Below are 22,302 nucleotides of genomic sequence, written 5' to 3'. Positions count from 1 at the left end.
CCAGGACAGCTCCTGCACTGGTATTTCACAAGGGTTGTAGGCTATGGCGGGAAAGGAGATGCACCACTCTGGACAGCTCCTGTGAGGCTGCAGGCTGAGGAGGAGTTGCCGTTTTTATCTATCTATCTATCTATCTATCTATCTATCTATCTATCTATCTATCTATCTATCTATTTTCACAGGAGCTGCCATTTACAACCACCGGCTGGGGTCACAAAAGCTGGGTTTGCCACTTTGACAGCTCTTGTGGCACTCCACAAGACTACAGGCATGGTGTCTCCTTTCTCGTTCTCGTGACAAGGCTTGAACTTGCTGTGTAGTCAAGGCTGACTTTGAACTTAAAACAATCCTCCTGCCTCAGCAACAAAGTGCTGGGATTACAAGACTGTATCACTTAACACACTTCCATTTGCAAAGCACTTCCAGTTTTCAGAGCACATTAATGTTTATTCTTTTTGCCTCTTAATCCCAGTACTTGGAAGGCTGAGGCAAGGTTGCTGTGAATTTGAGGCCAGCTTGGGCTACACAGCGAATTCCAGGCCATCCTGGGCTACATGGTGACATTTTGACTCAAAATATCATTTTTAATTTATTTTCTCGCCATAACCTCAGTACTGAGAACACGGGGTGGAAAGGGGTGGGGGAGGGGCAGGGATCTGTTTACTACCGGGTCAACCAAGTGCAAAACCACTTACATTGGTTTTTTTTGGAAAACTCTCTAATTCTTTGAGATAAACGCTGTTTCATTTTGAAGTAGCCCTGCCTAGCCCAGACCATTCTCCTGCTTCAGCTTACAGACAGCTGCTGTTCACAGCCGTGTGCCACCATGCATAATTCAGCAATATATTTATAGATGATATAGGCTGAAGAACACACAGCTTTGAGTAGCAGAGCTGTTTGGAACCCAGGATTTATGCTTTAAAGCTACCGCTGTTGCTAGAGCTCCCGTTCCTTGACACCAAGAGAACAGATTTGTCGATTACGTTCCCCAAACTCGACTGATCCAAAGGAACACTTTCTGACTTCCAGCCCACACATATTCCATCAGACCACTTTGCAATCTTTAAAAAGATTAGTTTACCCAAGTGTATGGTTGTGTGTGTATGTGTGTGTGGGTGGGGAGAGTATGTGCATGAAGGCCAGAGACATTGGATCCCCTGGAGATGGAGTCCTAGATGGTTGGGAGCCACCTTTTGTGGGTGCTGAAAACTCTGCAATTGCACGAGTGCTCTCAACCCCTGAGCCATCTAGCCTCCAATTTGCATTTTATATAAAGCAGGTAACAATTAGTCCCATGTGTTCCTGTATCAAGCATTCTCTTTTCCTTAGACTCCACAAGATAGTGTTAGTTGGGCATGGTTGCGCTCACCTGTAATCCCAGTGTTTAAGAGGCTGGGAAAGGAGTGACTTCGAGGCAGCCTGGCTTACATAGAAAGTCTGCTGCTTCAGAGGAAAACAGCAACAGCGAAGACACAGAGTAACTCAGCAGACTCCTCCCAGTTCTTAACGTTACGTTTATTCTACAGAATTCTAGAGGACTGCTAGTAATCAGCAGATCTACCAAGACTCCAAGCCAGACCTTTTATTTTTTAGATGTATTAATTTTATTATTTTATGTGTAGAGGTCAGAAGATGGCATCAGATCGCTAGAGCAGGAGTTACAGATGGTTTGTGAGTGCTGGGAATAGAGCTGGGTCTTTTAGAAGAACAGCCAGGGCCCTTAATCTCTGAGTTATCTTTCCTGCCAGAGGGGGTCGCAGGGGTCGCAAAGCTGGGTCTTAAAGGTTTGCACCACCAGGCCACCTTCGAAGTAAATGAGCGGAACCCGGCCAGCAACAAATCCCATAACTTAGTATTTCTTGCTTCTCTTCGTGCCTTTCCCCCCTCATCCATCTCCTTTTTGCTTCTTAGGTATAGTCTTAAAGCCCAATTCCTTTGCATCCGGACATCTAATTGCTTTAAGGACTTAATGGCCAGCCCCGCCTCCCTCCCGCTTCTCAGTGCTGCTGTTAATATTGGACCATTGTTTTATGTCCGCCGACAATTAACTCCTTGACACTCTTTTCTCGCCTTCTCCTGGTTCCTGGGATTAGAAATTTGGCCTCGTAACCTGGCAACTACTGAGCTACCCGCTGAGGGTGGAAAGAGGGGCGTTAGGGTTTTTGCTTTGCGGTTGAGGTACTCTAAACTCTCAACGGAAGCTGGCTGCAAAGCTAAGCGTCCCGCCCCTGTTGCCATAACAACAATAAATAACTCCGGCTACCCCGTTGCGTCTTCCAAAAAAACAGTCTTGGCGTCTCAGCACAAAGATCCTCTCCTTAACTACTTCTAGAGGAGCAGAGTCAGGGTCTGCGCCCACTTCTGAAGGCGAACTGGGTTGGAGGGTTGAAGACTTCGTGTCAGGGAAATGGTGGTGTTAAGCAAAGAGGCCGCATTAGAAGAGGGGTTGGGGTGGAAGGGAACCCAACCCGGAGGTGAGGTGTGGGTAAAGAAGGGGAGGAGGAGTAGGTAGGGGAGATTTTAGGAGGACATGTAGAACTGTATCAAAGGGAATTGAGGAAGGAGGACGCTGGGCTGCTGGGACACTGTTGGAGGCAAGTGACAGCAGGAACAGTCCGGGAGTGTGGGAAAGTGTCCTGAAGGGAGCAGGGGTGGAGTGGGAGGAGGCTCCGAGCAGAGACTGGGAGTCCAAAGACGGTCTCCAGCATGAGGAAAGATGCACAAGTGGGAGTTCAGAGGAGACAGACTGTATAGGGCACCTGTAGCTGGAGGTGAGGGACTGGAGGGTTGGGGGGGTGGGAGCTAAGACCTTCTTTCTCAGGACCAGGACTGAGTCTCATCTGACTCCAGAGCGCAGGGCAGAGAAAGATGTCGGATGAAGATGATGTGGATGACGTTGATGCAGAACAGGATGAAGTGGAAAGTGACAAGGAGATAGAGGAATGGGAAGACTACAGGAAAGAGACAGAAGAAGCCTCTGAGGAAGTGAGAGCCTGCTTCAGGAGGGCTCCCGGGGCTCGGGACTAGAGGGGAGCTGGAGAGGGATGCCTGTATTCCCCACCTCTTACAGTGGCTGCCCACCCCCATCACGGAGGCCATGATGAAGGAAGGGCTCTCATTACTCTGCAAGATTGGCAGTGGACTGGCTCACGCTTATATTAAGCTGGAGGCTAAGGACAGGTGAGGACTGCGAGACGGGAGCATCTCGTGCCTTCCCTCTCTCATTCCTGAGTGTTTGGGCTAGAGCTCATGGGAAGACATGGTGGGCTTCGCTTTTCAGAACGTCCGTCCGGGACTCTTAGGTGACTGGGAGGGTAGCTTAGCAGTGGAGAACTTGCCTAGTATGCACAAGGCTCCAGGTTCATTCCCAGCACCAAAAACAACACACTGAAGCTTCTGTGGAGGAGTCTCTGTTTGGCTCCGAGATGTAGCTTAGTAGTATGAAAGGTCGTCTGCCATGTGCAAGGCACTAGTTTTGATCTCTGCACTGAAAAACAAGAAGAAAACCCCACTTGCCTCCTCTTCCCCTCCGTCTCTGTCATCCCAGTACAAGGCTTCTCTGCATTGCTCTCTGTCCTAGCACCTGTGCCGTTTCTCTCTGGGTTCTTATCCTTTCCGGTGGATCTCTCCCCCCCCCCTCCCACCTCCTAGGGACCTCACAGACATCTCCTTACTGCGCTCCTATATCCATCTTCGCTATGTGGATATTTCTGAGAACCATATTACAGACATATCGCCGCTCAACAGTCTCACTCACCTCCTATGGCTCAAGGCCGATGGCAATCAGCTTCGGAGTGCTAGGATGAATGAACTTCCCTACCTGCAGATCGCCAGCTTTTCCTACAACCAGATCATAGACACTGAAGGCATCTTTCACCCCCGTCTGGGAAGCCTGGATCTCAAAGGTGGGTCCTTAGGAAGAGATACACAGACCTTCCCTTCCTAGTGAGGAGCTGACAGAAGCAGGCAGTATATGTTTGGAGGCTGAGCCACGCAGTCATCTGGATACAGGCATTCATTTGTTAAGACACACGCTGGACTGGCGATACAACTCAGCAGCAAAGACTTGTCTATATACTTATACAGGGCCTAGTCCTGCCCCCCCCCCCAAAAAAAGAGTGAGAGCGAGAACCAGAGCGAGAGAGTGAGAGAGAGAGACACTTATTAAAATTAATTGTATTCTTTTTTAAATTTATTTTTAACTACATGTACGTGGGTATGTGCAGGTGTCTGCAGAAGACCAGAGGACAATGTCTGCTTCCTGCGATCTGCCTGATGTGGGTGCTGGGAACTGAACCCAGGTCTTCTGAGAAAAGCCACCAGGGTTCTTCACCACTGAGTCATCACTGCAGCCCCTCATAAAATTCTTTATGACAATTCTCCATGCTGGAAACACAACAATGAGCAAAGCCAAAGATCTCTGTTCTTATGGAGAGTCCATTCTAGTTTAGGATGCTAGGCAGATAACTGTGAGCATAGTAAGCAAATACAAGCCAGGTGTGGAGGCTCACAACCATCATCCCTATGCACTGGGGGAAGAACAGGGTTGATGAAGTTCAAAGCCAGTCTGGGTCAGCCTGGCCTGCAGAGTGAGACCCTGTCTAAAAAACAAAACAGAAAACATAACTCAAAAAGGAGATAAATTCTAAAGAAAAATAGATTGGAGAAAGATTGTAGAAGGCTTGGGTGAAGATTCTCTCTCTGTCTCTGTCTCTCTGTCTTTTATTTTTATAAGATTTTTAAAGGTTAGCTGGTTTATGCATTTTATGGATGAGTGCTTTGTCTGCGTGTATGCCTGCACACCAGAGGATAGCATTGGATTTTATTATAGACGGTGTGTGGTGGTTTGAATATGCTTGGCCCATGGGAAGTGGCACTGTTAGGAAGTGAAGCCTTATTAGAGGAGGTGTGCCCTTGTTAGAGGAAGTGTGTCACTGTAGAGGTGGAACTTTGCTTAAGTCCGCCAGTGTGACACAGAATCTCTTCCTGGCTGCCTTCTGATCAAAAACTCTCAGCTCCTCCAGCACCATGTCGGCCTTGCAGACTGCCATGTTTCAGACATGAACAAACTGAACCTCTGAAACTGTAATCCATCCCCAATTGAATGTTGTCCTTTATAAGAGTTGCCTTGGTCATGGTGTCTCTTTCAGGTAATACCCCACAGTCCCAAAGTCCATAGTTCTCCAAACAAAAACATGGTCAGGCATATCACAGCAATCACCCCAGTCCCTGGTACCAACTTCTGTGTTAGTTAAGGTTGCATTGCTGTGAGGAGACACCATGGGCCAGGCATATTCAAACCACCCCAGATGGGCTGTGAGCCACCACACAGTTGCTAGGGATGGAACTCAGAACCTCTGGAACGGCAGGCAGTGCTCTGAGCCATTAAAAGCCGTCTCTTCAGCCCCAAAAATTACTTTTAATTTTGAGAAGGGGTCTGATAAATTTTTGGAGCTGGACTTGAACTCACTCAGTAGTAACCCAGGAAGGCCATAGCTTTGTGACTCTGCTGCTTCAGGTTCCTAGGCACAGATGACACTTTCAAACTGGTTGCTGAGGGGAAATACCACCTGACCAAAGATGTGCAGGAGGGAAGGACGTCAGCCATGAGTGTTGCTTGGACATTACCAATTCATTCTCAGAGCATAGGTGGGCAAACCCAGGTCCACTTGCCTCAGAGCTCCAAAGGTGTTACCACCCCGCATCAGAGCGGGAGAAGATGTAGGGGAGCCACCATGTCTCCTGCTGAATCTTCACAACGGGCCTTTGAGTCCTCAATTCCCTCTTTTCCAACAGGGAACCGCATCCACCAGGTGACTGGTCTGGACCCCGAGAGACTGTCGAGCCTGCACACCCTGGAGCTTCGAGGGAACCAGCTGGAATCCACAAAGGGAATCTACCTTCCTAAGCTGAAGAATCTCTACCTGGTAGCTCACAGGGCCCTCAGGTGGCATAGGGAAGGGGGCACAGCTGGTAACCATGGTGGTGACAAGGCCTCTCATGGTACCTGATGCTGTGCAAATATAAAATTAAAACAATAAGTCCAAGCTTATGCATATAATGCTAGCACTTGGGAGGCTGGGTAAGGAGGAGTTAGAGGCTAGCCTGGGCTACAGAGAAGACTCTGTCTCTCAGAGGGAAAGGAAGAAAGGAGGGGAGAGGAAAGCAGGACTACAGTATATGTTGTGTGAACAATGCACGGAAAATGTTTTGATATAGGTTGTTGCAAGATGCGCTTTTCAGGTACAGAGAACAGGCGAAGAAGGCCACTTATATATTCATTTGTTTATTGAGACAGGGTTTTATGTAGCCCAGGTTGACCTGAACTGCCTCCACCTCCCCAAATGCTAGGATTCTGGTATTTACTGTTATAATCCTCTCGTGTGTGTGTGTGTGTGTGTGTGTGTGTGTGTTTTGTTTTGTTTTGTTTTGTTTTGTTTTGTTTTGTTTTGTTTTGTTTTGTTAAGGCAGAGTTTCTCTGTGTAGCTCTGGCTATCCTGGAACTCTCTCTGTAGACCAGGCTGGCCTTAAACTCAGAGATCCAACTGCCTCTGCCTCCCAAGTGCACAGATGCACACCTGCATGCACACACAGTGTGTGCACACACAGACATAAACGCATAAAACAAAAATACTAGATTATAGCTGGTCAGTGCGGTGCTATAGAAGAGCTCTGCCACCAAAACTTCCTCCCTAGCCCAGAGCATTGATGGGTTTCCAGTTTTTACTGACAGAGTTGTTGTTGTTGTTGTTGCTGCTGCTGTTGTTGTTGTTATCGTTCTGAGAAATCTAGTCTTTGGGCTTCTTTCTCTTTAAAAAAAAATTATTTATTATGTATACCACATTCTGCCTGCATGTATGCCTGCAGGCCAGAAGAAGCCATTGGATCCCATTACAGATGGTTGTGAGCCACCATGTGGTTGCTGAGAATTGAACTCAGGACCTCAGGAAGAACAGCCAGTGCTCTTAACTTCTGAGCCATCGCCCTAACCCTTCTTTTTATTTTTTTAGTTAAAATCACTTTACAATTACATCTGTCTTTGTGTGTGGGTCCTGCACAGCATGGCATGAGGGTGAACTGGAGCGCTGGCTCTCTTTCCACCATGTGTGTACAGGGGAATGAACTCAGGTTGTTGGTGTGGCTGCAAACTCTCACTGAGTAATCCTAATGGCCCCTTTGTCTTTGTCCTTTTTTTTTTTTTTGTGGTGGTGGGGAGATAGATATTTGAGCTAGGGTCTAACACTGTACTCCAAGCAGGCCTGGAGTTTATGAGGTAGCCCAGGTTGGCTTCTATGCCATGACACTTTTCCTGCCTCTGTGTCCTGAATACTAGGATTTGGGGGATGGGCCACCACACCTACATCTGCACTTTTTCATTCTCTACATCACACCATCTGTCCCCACCCCCCTTCTCCGTGCCCACGCTACTCAGATTTCTTCTTGGCTTCATCCTTTTCCAACTCCCTCTCTTTGCTCCCCACCCTGGGTCAATGTTACCATATGCCGGGATGTAGGCTCAAAACCTGCTGAAGAAGGTAGAGGGCCTGGAGAACCTGAGCAACTTGACCACCCTGCATCTGCGAGACAACCAGATTGAAACTTTGAATGGCTTCTCCCAGGAAATGAAGTCGCTGCAGTACCTCAACTTGAGGTATGGATGTGCATCCTCTCTAAGACCCACCTCACACCCGTCCATCACCACGAGCAGCTTCTGAGTCTGTGGTTCTCTCCCAGTAACGCGCAGCTGGGTCCTCAACTTGTCCTTCTGATCCTGCCCTCTGCTGTCCTTTTTTCTGCATTTGCCTCGAAGACCAACACAAAGATCTTCCTGGGAGCTCCAAATTCTTGTATTAATTCAATCTATAGTGAATAAGACTATACTGTATTTAGTAGGGTGTATTCTGTGTTTTAGGGATACCTAAAAGACTCAGAAGTAGTCTGTTTTCTTTTTTTTTCTCTTTCTTTTCTATTTTTTTTCTGAAAAATTTTCCCCCTGTGTAGTCCTGGCTATCCTGGAACTCACTTTGTAGACCAGGTTGGCTTTGAAATCAGAGATCCCCCTGCCTCTGCCTCCTGAGTTCTGGAATTAAAGGCGTGCACCGCCACTGTCCACCACTGCCGAGCTTCTTTTTCATTTTTAAATATAAGGGTTTCTTAGTGTTCTCCAGGCTGGCCTCAGTCTCTCAGCCTCCTAGATGCTGAGGTTAAAGGCCTCCGCCACTATGGCTGTTTTTAAGTGATTCACAGTCTGACTCCAGTGCCCTTTTCCTGGCTGTATCCTATGTAAATGTAAACTGACTTTCTCCCTCTCCTAGGCCCCAGTTACCCTTTCCATTCCTTGTCTCTTTATTCCTGAACTCTGCACTACCCGAAAAGGACAGCCTTTTACCTACTATATTAAACATAAGATGTAGCCCGATAGAGGGTGGTGGCAGCACACACCTTTAATCTCAGAACTCAGGAGGCAGAGAGGCAGACAGGCAGAGAGGCAGAGGAGACAGAGGAGACAGAGGAGAGACAGAGGAGGCAGAGAGGCAAGGAGGCAGAGAGGCAGAGAGGCAAGGAGGCAGAGAGGCAGAGGCAGAGGCAGAGGCAGAGAGGCAGAGGCAGAGAGGCAAAGGGGCAGAGAGGCAGAGGCAGAGGCAGAGAGGCATAGAGGCAGAGGGGCAGAGAGGCAGAGAGAGGCAGAGAGGCAGAGGGGCAGAGAGGCAGAGAGGCAGAGAGGCAGAGGCAGAGAGGCAGAGAGGCAAGGAGGCAGAGAGGCAGAGAGGCAGAGAGGCAGAGGCAGGGAGGCAGAGGCAGAGAGGCAGAGGCAGAGAGGCAGAGGCAGAGGCAGAGAGGCAGAGAGGCAGAGAGGCAGAGAGGCAGAGAGGCAGAGAGGCAGAGAGGCAGAGAGGCAGAGAGGCAGAGGGGCAGAGAGGCAGAGGGGCAGAGAGGCAGAGGGGCAGAGAGGCAGAGGCAGAGGCAGAGAGGCAGAGAGGCAGAGGCAGAGGGGCAGAGAGGCAGAGGCAGAGGCAGAGAGGCAGAGGGGCAGAGGGGCAGAGAGGCAGAGAGGGGCAGAGGAGACAGAGGAGAGGCAGAGGAGGCAGAGGAGACAGAGGAGAGGCAGAGGAGACAGAGGAGAGGCAGAGGAGGCAGAGGCAGGAGGCAGAGGCAGATCTCTGAGTTCAAGGCCAGCATGGTCTACAGAGTGATTATCAGGACAGTCAGGGCTACATAGTGGAAGCCTGTCTTGGAAAAAGAAAGAAAGAGGACAGAGCATAGGGTCCCCAATGAAGGAGCTAGAGAAAGTACCCAAGGAGCTGAAGGAGTTTGCAGTCCCACAGGAGGAACAACAATATGAACTAACCAGTACCCCCGGAGCTCCCTGGGACTAAACCACCAATCAAAGAAAACACACGGTGGGACTCATGGCTGTAGCTGCATATGTAGTAGAGGAGAGGCCCTTGGTCCTGTGAAGGCTCTATGCCCCAGTATAGGGGAATGCCAGCACCAGGAAGCAGGAGTGGGTGTTTTGGAGAGCAAGGGGAGAGGAGAGGGGATGGAATTTTTGGAGAGGAAACTAGGAAAGGGGATAACATTTGAAATGTAAATAAAGAAAATATCTAATAATAATAATAATAAAAAGGCTGGGCGTGGTGGTGCACGCCTTTAAGCCCAGCACTTGGGAGGCAGGTGAATTTCTGAGTTTGAGGCCAGCCTGGTCTACAGAATGAGTTCCAGGACAGCCAGGGCTACACAGAGAAACCCTGTCTCAAGAAAAAAAAAAAAAAAAGAAAAGAAAAGAAAAGAAAAGAAAGAGAAAAAGAAAAGAAAGAAAGAGAGAAAGAAAAAGAAGGAAGGAAGGAAGAAATAAACTTCAAGTCTGGGTGTGGTAGCACATGCCCATAATCCTAGGATTTGGGAGTTAAAGGCAGGATTGTTGCAAGTTTGAGGCGGGGAGGGGCAGATCCATATAGTGAGCAGGTCTGTATCAACCAGGGATACATAGTGAGACTCTGTCAACATCAACAACAAATAAACAGTAACAGCCACAGAAAGAACCAGATGTGGTGGCTCATGCCTGTAATTCCAGCAGTCAGGAGGCTGAAGCAGGAGGATCTCTGTGAGTTTGAGGCCAACCTGGGCTGCAGAGTCAGACTCTGTCATCTGTCACCCCCTCCTACACACACTCTCGCGCGCACGCACACGTGCACACACACACACACACACACACACACACACACACACACACACACACACACACACACACACAGGACCGGAGGGAGTTTTCTCTAAGCTCCTGTTTCTGATGGACAATTCTTTAATTGTTTTCTGTGGTTCTATCCATCAAACCTAGGGCCTTGTGCATGCGAAATACGTACTTGATCAGTGAGCCTAACAAAATGCCAGCAGAGCTCAAAGTGGCCCAGAGCATCTATGAAGATCAGTCTGGGATGCTTAGGAGTGGATTCATAAATGCTTGAAAGCAGGAACACGGCCATCCCAATGCAGAGTTCTAGAAAGAAGTACATTAGAAGACTTTTTACTCAAGCTGGGAGGCCCAATCCATCCCTAGCTCTCCGTTCCTTCCCCAAGGAAGCGCCCCCACCCCATAGCACCCCACTCTTGGGCCCCGGCTCCTCCTCTGCTCACCTGATCCTTCCAACCCCTGACACAAAATGTTTGCTCCCACAAGGGACATCTGCCCCTCTTCTCCGAATACAAGCTGGGATGAGGCCTAGCTTTGCTGCTCCAACTTTTTTGTTTTGGTTTGTTTTTCGAGACAGGGTTTCTCTGTGTAGCCCTGGCTGTCCTGGAACTCACTCTGTAGCCCAGGCTGGCCTCGAACTCAGCAATCCACCTGCCTCTGCCTCCCAAGTGCTGGGATTAAAGGTATATGCCACCACTGCTAGGCCCCAAAGATGACACATCACATGGCATTTAGGGATTCTGTGAAGCATAGGGATTAGGGAAATGCATCCAGCCAAGTCCTCTTCAACCATCATTGCTACCGGTCCTCAACCATCATTGCTTTCGGGGAGCCCAGAGTTGCTTCCTCTTACAAAGGCAGCCCAATTCCTAGCTGACAATCAAAGCCCATTTTCCTGAGAGTTAACCCCTCCCCAACCCCATCCACAGGAGCAATATGATTAGTGATCTGGCAGAGCTGGCCAAACTGCGGGACCTGCCCAAACTTCGAGCCCTGGTGCTGCTGGACAACCCATGTGCGGATGAGACCGACTACCGCCAGGAGGCCCTGGTGCAGATGGCGCACCTTGAGCGCCTGGACAAAGAATTCTATGAGGATGATGACCGGGCAGAGGCCGAGGAGATCCGTCAGAGGCTGAAGGAGGAACAGGATCAAGATCTCGATCCGGACCAGGACATGGAACCGTACTTGCCACCAGTTTAGTGGCTCTTCCAGCCTGCAGGGACAGTAAAGGTGATGCCAGGAAGACAGCCCCAGGAGGTCAAAGGCTGGGCACACGGGACGAGAGGCCAGAGTTAGGGGCTGGAGATAGCTTAGATATGAAGGAAAGATGAGAGGGGCCCAGAAAGTGATAAGACACGCAGGAGACCACAGTAGAGAGAAGAACTAATTGGGGGTGGGGGTGGGGTGAAGACCGCTGTATAGCTGGTAGAGACGACTGGTGGGAAGGAGCTCAGGAGGGAAAGAGGTGGCCGGTGGTGCGTGGAGGATGTAGCTGGGCCAGGGAAAAGATCCTGCACTCAAAATCTGAAGCTAAAAATAACAGGACACCAGGGTGGGGAGGCGAAAGGAGGGCAGAGTGAGGCAGAGACTGAGAGGCCTGGGGCACACGATTGATTTATTTCTCTTCTCTCTTTCCAGGAAGCCATGGACACTGGCCCCAAGAACTGATAAGACTCCAGTGGGGGACCACCACATTCATAGCCCCGTCACAGGAAGTGGGAGATGCTCCTTTTTGTCCCAGACTGGAAATCCATCACATCCCAAGGCTCCTTGGCAGTCATCTGTCTGTGTGGCTTGTTCTGTGGGCCTGAACTCCTAAGCACAGGTCGGGGGTAAAACTAGGATGCTAGTAGGTGTTGTCTATAGAGAGGCGCTGAGGAAGTGAGCTGTGATGGGCCAGTTGAGGTTTCAAATAAAAAGGCATTTTTTTATATTTTTGTGTGTGACCGAGTTCCTGAACCCCTGTGGGTGGGCTTTTCCACCCGTCTGGGTTAGTACCTGCCGCAGTACTGGAATGAGGCGACGCCTGTTTCCCTCGAGTTGGCTGGACATGGGTTATGAGCATCCGTGTGCTTAAGGGGTTGCCAGCCTGGTCCTGGATCGCCCCAGCCCTTCCCCCACCCGTTCCGTTCCCCACCACCACCCGCGCTCGTACATGCGTCTCCGCCTGCAGCTCTTGACTCATCGGGGCCCCCGGGTCACATGCGCCCTCCCGGCTCTATAGGCGCCGCCCCCTGCCCACCCCCCGCCCGCGCTGGGAGCCGCAGCCACCGCCACTCCTGCTCTCTCTGCGCCGCCGCCGTCACCACCGCCACTGCCACCGCCACCGCCGCCAACGCCACCGACTGAGTCTGCAGTCCTCGAGGTGAGGCCCGTATCGGGCCGCATCCCCTTACTCGCTCCTTGCCGCCTCCACTCCCCGTTGTCCTGGGCTTAGCGACCCGGGCGGGTGACGCTGCATACCTGACTGTCACCTGCCTTCCCTGGCACCCTCCATCTCTGGCCTTCCCGGACAGCTCCCGGCTTTCTGGCTGTCACCTCCTCCTGGTTTAGGTACCAGCTTTCTGCATCCGCTTCTCTAACTGCACGGTTCCACCCTCGCCTGCCCCTCTCCCCGCGCCGGTATTCGTCTAGGGTCCTGCCGATTTGTTTCCTAAGTTCGATGTCTCCACAGGAGATGGTTGTTATCCTGGCACGTCCTTTTTTTCTTTTGCGTTTGCGAAGATACCCTCTCACCCTTCCTTGACTGCCTCAGACTTGCTCTAGACTCGTCCTTTGGTCCCTCCTTCTCTTCCCCTCTCTCTGACATTTCATTTTCTCCGATGTTTGGGGGAGGGATAGGAGGAGTGGGGAATTTGTCCGGGGGTAGAAAAGCGATGGGTCTACCTCATCATTCCCCACCGTAGCCTCTAGGGACTGGAGGCCTGGTCCCAGGACGCTGTCCCCAGACTCCTCTTGAAATGAGGAACTCGTGTTTGGGAGAGAGGTGACGACCCCGGAGTGTTTTCTAGACCTTGTGTATATGGGCTGTCAAGTTGGGGATCCACCTGCCCAGACAACCCCTCTTCTTTCTGTTCCAAGATCCAAGGGAAAAAATGCCAGTCTGGCAGCCATCCCGCCTGGGGAAGTCTAGGGGAACCCCACTGGTCGGTGAAGCTGCTGAGGGGCGAAGAAATCGCTGCTTGCCCCTCCCCTCATCACTGCGGTGTTCTCCCATCTTGTCATGAGATGTACTCCGCCCCTACTGCAGTGACCTCCCCTTCCTCACTGCATTGACCTTCTCCTCTCTCCACGGGGAAGGGAGAACCCCTTCTACAGTGCCTGATTGCAGCCCGCTCCTCCCCACCCCCTACCCACTGCAGTAACCTCTTTGCCAGCCCTCCCAGCCTCTGGCCCCTCCCACTGGCCTCAGGCTCCACCCTTCTAAGCCTCTTATCTTTCTCCTTCCTCCACTTCCACCCAAGGAGATCCCAGCCATCATGTCTATAGAGAAGATTTGGGCCCGAGAGATCTTGGACTCCCGTGGGAATCCCACCGTGGAGGTGGATCTCTATACTGCCAAAGGTGATGGGCAGAGCATGGACTGTCCTTAGCTCCTACTTCCCCCTATGCTGGGTCAAATCCAGGGGCTGTGGGGTGCTAGGCCAGGTTCCCAAGGCTGGATTGTGGAGTCTGATCTTCCTTGGCTCGTGGATTCAGGCTCGGTGAGTCTATGTTCTAGTTCAGCGTGAGAAAGGCCCTGCCAGTGTGAGCACAGGAGCACGCATGCTCTGCCTAGCATAGCCCTGTTTCTGAGGCCTCCCACTTGTGCTTATGAGGCCTCAGTTGGGCGGACAAGGTGGCCCGGCTCGTGCAGATGGCACGGTGTCTGTGAGAGTGCATGTATCTGTGTGTAGTGTCAGGGAACCTTGTGGATGTGGCAGGCAAGAGTTTAGACTAGAAGGCTCAGAGAATCCTAGGCCCCAAAGGGTCCTCCCTCCTTCCTCACGGCATGTCTTCTTCCAGGTCTTTTCCGGGCTGCAGTCCCCAGTGGAGCCTCCACCGGCATCTATGAGGCCCTGGAACTAAGGGATGGGGACAAACAGCGTTACTTAGGCAAAGGTGATGAACTGCTCTCCTCTCCTAACATGCCCCAGTCCCCTGTCCCTCCTCACTCTCCACCCCCTCCTCCTGGCTTGACCAGCCCCCTTTTCCTTTCTCTAGGTGTCCTGAAGGCAGTGGACCACATCAACAGCAGGATTGCACCAGCCCTCATCAGCTCAGTGAGGCCCGCTCTTTTGGGGGTGGGGGGTGGGGGTGGTGGCTGCTACGACAGAATCCTAGGAGAAATCTTGGATCCAGGGATGGACAAGGGGAGGCAAAACAAACAAACAAGCAAGCAAAAACCAACAACCCACAATCCCCCCAAACCCCACCCCCCATTCCTTTTTTTTTTTTTCAGAGCTGAGGACGAAACCCAGGGCCTTGTGCTCTACCACTGAGTTAAATCCCCAACCCCAACCCCCCACTCTTTAGGAATTGTTTTTACACTGCAAGGGTGGGAAAAATACTGCTTACTGCCCCCAACTCCCCCGCACGAACTCAAGATTCCAAAAGCTGACAGGGCAGGGATCTGGTGGTCCCCTGCTCAGACATGAGGCTATGTGAATAGGGGACCCTCTGCCTTTGGGTTCATCTCCCATCTTGGCTCTGCCCTCAGGGTATCTCCGTGGTGGAGCAGGAGAAACTGGACAACCTGATGTTGGAACTGGATGGGACTGAGAATAAATGTAAGCAGGGGCTGGGCGGGGAGGGATAGGTAAGCAGGAGGACTGAGGAGCCATGCTGGGGACACTTAGACTGTCAGAGACTCCCCTCCTCCCTCACCCAAAGCCGCACGGCAGTGGGAGGGGGTGACATTAGACAGAAGGAAGAACTTCTCAAAGCTTGAAGACAGGAGTTGGCATGAGGTAGTCTAAGGGATGTTTAGGAAGAGGCGAGGCCTTCCCTTTCTTGTCACCTCTGTCCCCAACCCCCAACATTAGTAGTAGAAAATGAATTGCTGTTGGGGGGCGGGAGTGGGAGGTCTCCTAGGTGGAGGCAGGGGCTACAAGAGAGGTGGACATTTTTACTCAGTGCCTTCCTCTGTGCCTCCCAGCCAAGTTTGGGGCCAATGCCATCCTGGGTGTGTCCCTGGCCGTGTGTAAGGCTGGGGCAGCTGAGAGGGACTTGCCCCTCTATCGCCACATTGCTCAGCTAGCTGGGAACTCCGACCTCATCCTGCCTGTGCCGGTGAGCACTGTACTTGCCCAGCCTCTCCCAGGGGAGGAGGGAGCATGCAACCAGGTGAGGGATGAGGGAGGAAGGTGAACAGGCAGCTAAGGTGAAAGGATGGGAACTTGAGACCTGAGCCTGGCACCTGCGCATCTCAGGTTGGCATTCTCAGGGGCAGGAGGAAAAGGCTCTGACTCTCCTGTAACTCTGTGACTCCCCAGGCCTTTAATGTGATCAATGGTGGCTCTCATGCTGGGAACAAGTTGGCCATGCAGGAGTTCATGATCCTCCCAGTGGGTGCTGAGAGCTTTCGGGATGCCATGCGACTTGGGGCAGAGGTGTACCACACCCTCAAGGGGGTCATCAAGGACAAGTATGGCAAGGATGCCACTAACGTGGGGGATGAAGGCGGCTTTGCCCCCAATATCCTGGAGAACAGCGAAGGTGAGGCCCAGAGCCCTTCCTCCAGCTCTGAGTCTCACGATGGGAAAGCTGGCACTGGCGGGTCCTGCAGGGTACTGGTGGGAGGTCCTTGAGCCACTGAAAATCTTAAGAGGTAGCAAGCATTCCCTAGGGTGGGTTCCCAGGCCTTCCAATTTCACTCATAGACCTTGGAGCTCGGTCTGTTACCTGCCCATCCAAACCTGTTAGTTAGCATAGGTCCTCACTGGACGGCTGAGAATATTGGTAAGTGGTCTGGGTAAAGCCCATTTCATCCTTTAATGCCACGGTCTTCATTAGATGACGTACACCATGCTCCAGGGAGGTAATTCCATATTGGTACCATCCCCTTCCCAGCCCCTTGGGTATCAAGGATTCCTATATTTCCTGTGCTGCAGGAGAACCAGAACTATAAAGGTAGTGGTTAAAAGCCAAGGTACTAGCCAGGCAGTGGTGGCGCATGCCTTTAATCCCAGCATGTGGGAGGCAGAGGCAGAAGAATCTCTGAGTTCAAGACCAGCCTGGTCTACAGAGTGAGTTCCAGGACAGCCAGGGCTACACAGTGAAAGCTGTATTGAAAACAAACAAACAAACAAATAAAAAGTGAAAGTACTAGGTAGGGGTGTGGCTCAGAGGTAGAGCACCTGCTCAGCCTGTTTGAGGCCACCACACCACATCCAAATTTATGCACATACATGTAAGTGCACACGTATTCATATACATTCATGCAGACTCTGGAATCAGACTACTTGTATTTATTTGAATTCTGAAGAGTTATTGGCTGGGATCTCCAACACTTGGGAGTCTGAAGCATAAGGGTTGCCATGAGCTTAGAGCCTGGGCTACTTGAAACCCCGTCTAAAAAGAGAAAAGATAATAATAATAATAATAATAATAATAATAATAATAATAATAATAATTATTATTATTATTATTATTATTGTTAGGGGGCTGGAGAGATGGCTTAGTGGTTAAGAGCACCGACTGCTCTTCTGAAGGTCCTGAGTTCAAATCCCAGCAATCACATGGTGGCTCACAACCATTCATAATGAGATCTGATGCCCTTTTCTGGTGCATCTCAAGACAGCTACAGTGTACTTAGATATAATAATAAATAAATTAAAAAATAATTAATAATAATAAAAAGAAAAGAATAATGATAATAATAAAGACACAGAAGTGGTCTTTTTAAGAGCCAAGCATTTGAGCAGGGCATGGAGGTGTATATCCCTGCCTCTATACCAGATGTACCTGCCTCTGTCTGAGATAGAGGCAGGTACATCTTTGAGTTCAAGGCCAGCCTGGTCTATACAGAGAGTTTGGAGCTAGAAGCTAGGGCTACATTGTAAGAACCAGTCTCAAAACAAAACAATGCGGGTGGCAGGGGAAGGAATGATCTGAGTTCTATCAGTGGGGATTAAATTAAATAATATGTGTACAATGCTAGCATGAGGTGATACTAGAGAAAGTCGCTATTAGGGCTCAGTAGTTAAGGACATTTGAATTCTGAAGAGTTATTGGCTAGAATCCCCAACACTTGGGAGGCCGAAGCATAAGGGATAAGGGTTGCCATGAGAGGTCTCAGGTTTGGTTCACAGCATCCATATGGTTCCAGGGGATCTAACACTCTCTGGCATCTGTGGGTTCGAGCATGCACATGGAGCATATACATAGATGCATGGGGATACACAAACACACACACACACACACACACACACACACACACACACACACACACACACTAGCCAGGGGCCTGGTGGTGCAGGTCTAGCATCCCAACCATTTAGAGGCTGAGGGAGGAGAACTGAAAATTCAAGGCATGCTTTAGCTACAGAGTGAGTTCGAGACCAGCCTGAACAACTTAGACACTGTCTCAAAATGAGAAAGAAAAAAGGGGACAGGAATGTGGCTCAGTGGCAGAGAACTTGCCTCAAATGAATGAGGCCTTAGGTTCAAGTCCCAGCACCAGTATGATGTGTGATGCAGTATGGGGGAGGGGGACCAACATTAGTAACTAGTAACACAATTCTACTCTTCTGTCTCCCTAGATAGCCTCTCTCCACAGACCCTAGTCACACCTCCCTTCCAACAGTCCCCTCCTTCCACCCTGAATTGCTTTTCTTGCCCTCCTTCCTTCACACCTATTTCTCCAACTTACAATTTCACTGGATTTGTTTCTATAGCCTTGGAGCTGGTGAAGGAAGCCATCGACAAGGCTGGCTACACGGAAAAGATGGTGATCGGTATGGATGTGGCTGCCTCTGAGTTTTACCGCGATGGCAAATACGACTTGGATTTCAAGTCTCCCGCTGATCCTTCCCGATACATCACTGGGGACCAGCTGGGGGCACTCTACCAGGACTTTGTCCGGAACTATCCTGGTGAGAGCGAGGGGTTGTGGGAGATAGGGAAGGGAAAGGACGGAGCTAGGCAAAGGTGAACTTTATGGGGTGCAGAGTCTGGGGCCAGGTGAGGTCCTGAGGAGGCTGAGAAGCAAGGAGAAGGAGCAGTAGGCTCTTGCAGAGAGGCGCTTTGAGTGTCATGTGACTGCGCATGTAGTCCCAGGACTCATCATAGGATGGGGCTCCTCCGTCTGTTTCAGACCCTGGGCTCTGAGAGCTACTTGGTTCCTAGGGAGGGCTCTGGATGGAGCCAGGGATGGGAAAACCATGAATGGATGTGACAGAAAAGTGCCAGGCTTTAGTGTCTTTGATTGATGAAGGTGGATACTGAATGGAGTTGGCGCGGCGCCTTGGGGGGTTGGGGGGGGGGGCGAGTCTCACTGAGGTACAGAGTCTCCACAGCCACCAAGGGCCTCCGTCCCGCTCCACAGAGGCAGTTGGCCTCCATCAGAGCAGGCGTCTCTAGGAAGAACCAGTCCCCTCTCCACTCCCCCTGCAGTGGTCTCCATTGAAGACCCATTTGACCAGGACGACTGGGCAGCTTGGTCCAAGTTCACAGCCAACGTCGGCATCCAGATAGTGGGCGATGACCTGACGGTGACCAACCCCAAGCGCATCGAGCGGGCAGTGGAGGAGAAGGCCTGCAACTGTTTGCTGCTCAAGGTCAATCAGATCGGCTCGGTCACAGAAGCCATCCAAGCGTGAGTGGTCCTGGCCTCCGCCCACCTGGTCCTCGTTTCTTCAGGACTCCTCTTGGGAGCGCCCTCCTAGCTGGATTCTGCCCAGGAATCCTAGCGAACCCTTCACACTCTTCTCACTTCTAGTCTCTCTGTACTTCCCTTAGTCACCTTCCTCCAGGTGCTTCCTGACATAGGTGAAGCCCGGGGCTGGGAGGGAGTAGCCGTGCTTCGGGGCAGGTCAGTGCTGGTGTACGTACCCTGCAGGTGCAAGCTGGCCCAGGAGAATGGCTGGGGGGTTATGGTGAGCCATCGCTCTGGAGAAACGGAGGACACGTTCATTGCTGATCTTGTCGTCGGACTGTGTACAGGCCAGGTGAGTAGAGCCAGTCTGTGGGATTGGGAGAGGTCTTTGTGGGGTTGGTGGGTTCTAGGCCCAGGTAGTTATTGTCCTGCCGAAAATTTGAGAGTCAGAGAAGTTTGAGAGTAGAAGTCTGGCCAGGCATAGTGGCACACGCCTTTAATACCAGCACTCAGGAGGCAGAGGCAGGTGGATCTCTGTGAGTTTAAGGCCAGTTTGGTTTGTATAGTGAGTATAGCAGGAAACCCAGGGCTACACCGAGGGACTCTGTCTTAGTAAATAGTAAAAAGAGTAGAAGTTCTGGGCTGGTGAGATGGCTCAGCCCAGTCCTAAGCCTGACTCTCAGCTTTAGTCTGATTTGTGGGACCCACGGGTTAGGAGAGAACCAACTCCCACCAGTTGTCCTCTGGCCTCCACATGCACACCGTGGCATGAGCAGATCCACAGACGTGTACACAGACACAACTTAAAGCATTAATTTTTATAATTAATTAATTAATTAGTACAAATACAGATGTTTCAGAGTTGGAGGTTCAGCTCATTTATAGAGTACTTGCCTAGTACGTGCAAGACCCTGGGTTCCATTTAAAAAAAAAGGGGGGGGGGAGTAGGATATGACATTGCACGCCTTTAGTCCCAGCACCCAGGAGCCAGAGGCAGGAGGATCTCTGTAAGTTCAATACCAGCTTAGTCTATGTAGGGAGTTCGCTACATAGTAAAACTCTGTCTCAAAACAAACCAAAAGCCCTGGACTTGGGGATACATGCCTTTTGTCTCCACACTCGGGAAGCAGAGGCAGGAGGATGAGGAGTTCTAGGCTAACCTGTCCCTTTAGAGGACAACCTTCATAAAAGTGTCTCAAAAAAAAATGTATGTATGTGTGTGTGGCAGGGGTGGGGCATAGGGGTGTCCTATCAGGCGAAGGAAATCCTTAAGCTGCCTATCTCCTGGAATGTTTCAGATCAAGACTGGCGCCCCATGCAGATCTGAACGTCTGGCGAAGTACAACCAGCTCATGAGGTGAGGAGGGTCCCCGAAGAACAAGAACCCGAAACCCGGGGTCTAAACGCCCCATTAGGCCACCATTCCACCTCCTGCATCCAGGACCTGGATAGCAGTTGATGCCAAGAAAAGTTTTGCTAAGTGGGTTCAAGGATGGTCCGATTGACAGATCACTAACTGACCACGAAAGCCAGGGACCGTTCACCTTGGGGCAGCCCTCAAAGGGGGAGCATTGAGGGACTCAGGGAGAAAGGCTGATCCCGTCTTCTCCCCTGACTGTCCCCCTTCCGGATCATCTGTCAGAATTGAGGAAGAGCTGGGGGACGAAGCTCGCTTCGCGGGACATAATTTCCGAAATCCCAGTGTGCTGTGATCCCCTTCCCCCAACCCCGCTTGCCTGAACGCGGGAACATCTCATTCTCCTGGAGCCTCTTTCTTGCTGCCCTGACCTGCCATAGTCACTCTGATACCCTGAGCCCCAAGTCACCCAGAACACCTCGACTCACCGCTCCTGCTGTTCTTGGCTTCCACAACCCCCCTTGCTCTCTCTGCTCTTCCTCCTCTCTGGGCCCCATTTTTGGGGGGATTCAGTCTTCCCACTTTCCCTTCTATTCTCTCTTCTCTTTAAAAAAAAATTATGAAGATTAGAAGGGGGTCCACAGAAGAATCCTCAGTGTCTGACAGGAGCTTCAGGATTGGTGTGTTGGGGTGTTTAAAGTGGGGTCACGGGCATGAGTGTTTCAGTGCTTACCATGGTGTGTATAAGCCTTGAACTATGCATAGAACTGGAGTTTGGGGAGTGCTGGATGTGTGGTCATGCTTGGTTGAGGCTTTAGTGTATGTGTTTACATACACAAGCACAGTTTGTTTGTTTGCTTATTTATTTATTTATTTATTTATTTATTTATTTATTTATTTATTTCTCAGCTGGTCAGTCAGCCATCTCCTGTAACTCTCCAGTCTGAAAGTGACCTAACTTGACAGGACTAGGCACCCCTATTCCATGTGGCTTCATTCCAAGATGACCCAGGATGGGGATTTTGCTAGCATGGGAAGGGGAACAGAAAAGGGCCTTAGCAATTGCTTCATTCGGTGCACTAACCGAAGCTCGGAACTTTACAGAATGGGGCTGTGGACCTGGGGAGGCTTTTCTCCTCTAACCCTCTCCCCAGCCCTAGGCTCCTCCGTCTTTCTCCGGCTGCACCAGAGCGCTGCCTCACTCCCCTGCGCCATGTCCCACAGTTGCCACCATCTCCGTGGCTTTGAAATGACCACCACCATTAAAGTCTGAATCACAGCGCACCACCCCTTGTCTGAGGACTCTTACTCTCTGCTCCATGTGAGAGGACGAAGAGAAACGACTGGATATTGGCGATCCTAGGTAGCAGATCAGGGGAGGGCTCAAAAAGCGGCAAGCCACTGAACTCATGACCAAGTTTGCAGCATTGCTGGTGATGTGGGATCCGTGGGGTTTTTGTTTCCCAAGACAGGGTTTCTACGTGTAGCCCTGGCTGTCCTGGAACTCACTCTGTAGACCAGGCTGGCTCCAAGTTTACAGAGATCCGCCTGCTTCTGCCTCCCGAGTGCTGGGATTAAAAGCTTGTACCACCACACTTGGCTGAACTAAGGATTCTTAACCTGTGGTACTGGAGTTACTCAAACATCAGGGATTGAGTGTATCTGGGGTGAGGAACAAAGCGTTTCTGGTTCCTAAAGTCTTGGACCGAAGTAGGAACAAAGCAGTAGACCAATAACTAAAGCGCCCCTGTACTGGTCCTCAACAGAATTCTGGATGGCTTTGAAATGAGAGTATCATGGCCACCAATTCCTTTGGAATACAGAACCAAAGAAAAAAGGGAGAGAAGAAATATTACGGGTACCAGGAGCTTGGGAATCCGACTTCTCCAGTAAAATGGATGCCACACCTGAAGTGCTCTCCAGCCTCCCCGTTAGCCAGACTGAGAGGATATC

General features: G+C 50.8%; 2 protein-coding genes across 13 annotated transcripts; both read left to right on the top strand.

Moving 5' to 3' along the window:
* The first annotated feature begins 1,558 nt into the window (after window positions 1-1,558).
* On the top strand, window positions 1,559-12,128 carry Lrrc23 (leucine rich repeat containing 23). 8 transcript variants are annotated; one of them, XM_011241240.3, is made up of 8 exons: window positions 1,559-1,671; window positions 2,851-2,985; window positions 3,071-3,180; window positions 3,652-3,905; window positions 5,797-5,927; window positions 7,515-7,651; window positions 11,122-11,425; window positions 11,834-12,128. In XM_011241240.3, the coding sequence occupies exons 2-7, from the start codon at window positions 2,869-2,871 to the stop codon at window positions 11,393-11,395; spliced, it is 1,023 nt and encodes a 340-aa protein (XP_011239542.1). In that variant the 5' UTR covers window positions 1,559-1,671; window positions 2,851-2,868; the 3' UTR covers window positions 11,396-11,425; window positions 11,834-12,128. The 8 variants fall into 8 exon arrangements, with proteins under 8 accessions (XP_011239542.1, XP_006505726.1, XP_006505721.1 ...); XM_006505663.4 differs by lacking the exon at window positions 1,559-1,671 and adding an exon at window positions 2,210-2,474; XM_006505658.4 differs by lacking the exon at window positions 1,559-1,671 and adding an exon at window positions 2,210-2,479.
* Window positions 12,129-12,323: 195 nt separating this feature from the next.
* Window positions 12,324-21,944, top strand: Eno2 (enolase 2, gamma neuronal). Of its 5 annotated transcripts, none has more exons than NM_013509.3 (12): window positions 12,324-12,560; window positions 13,660-13,759; window positions 14,201-14,296; window positions 14,399-14,457; window positions 14,895-14,964; window positions 15,333-15,466; window positions 15,670-15,892; window positions 18,073-18,270; window positions 18,791-18,992; window positions 19,236-19,344; window positions 20,291-20,349; window positions 20,635-21,944. In NM_013509.3, the coding sequence occupies exons 2-12, from the start codon at window positions 13,675-13,677 to the stop codon at window positions 20,702-20,704; spliced, it is 1,305 nt and encodes a 434-aa protein (NP_038537.1). In that variant the 5' UTR covers window positions 12,324-12,560; window positions 13,660-13,674; the 3' UTR covers window positions 20,705-21,944. The 5 variants fall into 5 exon arrangements, with proteins under 5 accessions (NP_038537.1, NP_001342149.1, NP_001289571.1 ...); NM_001355220.1 differs by having other exon boundaries at window positions 12,324-12,748; XM_006505504.3 differs by having other exon boundaries at window positions 12,421-12,560; window positions 13,277-13,759; window positions 20,635-21,636.
* Window positions 21,945-22,302: the final 358 nt, after the last annotated feature.

The sequence above is a fragment of the Mus musculus genome, chromosome 6 (genome assembly GCF_000001635.26).
Source record: "Mus musculus strain C57BL/6J chromosome 6, GRCm38.p6 C57BL/6J".
Lineage (NCBI taxonomy): Eukaryota > Metazoa > Chordata > Mammalia > Rodentia > Muridae > Mus > Mus musculus.
Note: the sequence above shows the minus strand (reverse complement) of the source record. Positions and strands in the feature narration are given on the sequence as shown.

Excerpts from the sequence above, each read along its gene's own strand:
- Eno2 (NM_013509.3), top strand. The coding sequence starts at position 13,675 with ATGTCTATAGAGAAGATTTGGGCCCGAGAGATCTTGGACTCCCGTGGG. Across the intron at positions 15,467-15,669 it reads ACCTCATCCTGCCTGTGCCG|GCCTTTAATGTGATCAATGG; the intron begins GTGAGCACTGTA and ends GTGACTCCCCAG. Across the intron at positions 19,345-20,290 it reads TCGGACTGTGTACAGGCCAG|ATCAAGACTGGCGCCCCATG; the intron begins GTGAGTAGAGCC and ends GGAATGTTTCAG.
- Lrrc23 (XM_006505658.4), top strand. The coding sequence starts at position 2,408 with ATGGTGGTGTTAAGCAAAGAGGCCGCATTAGAAGAGGGGTTGGGGTGG. Across the intron at positions 2,480-2,850 it reads GAACCCAACCCGGAGGTGAG|AGCGCAGGGCAGAGAAAGAT; the intron begins GTGTGGGTAAAG and ends ATCTGACTCCAG. Across the intron at positions 7,652-11,121 it reads CTGCAGTACCTCAACTTGAG|GAGCAATATGATTAGTGATC; the intron begins GTATGGATGTGC and ends CCCCATCCACAG.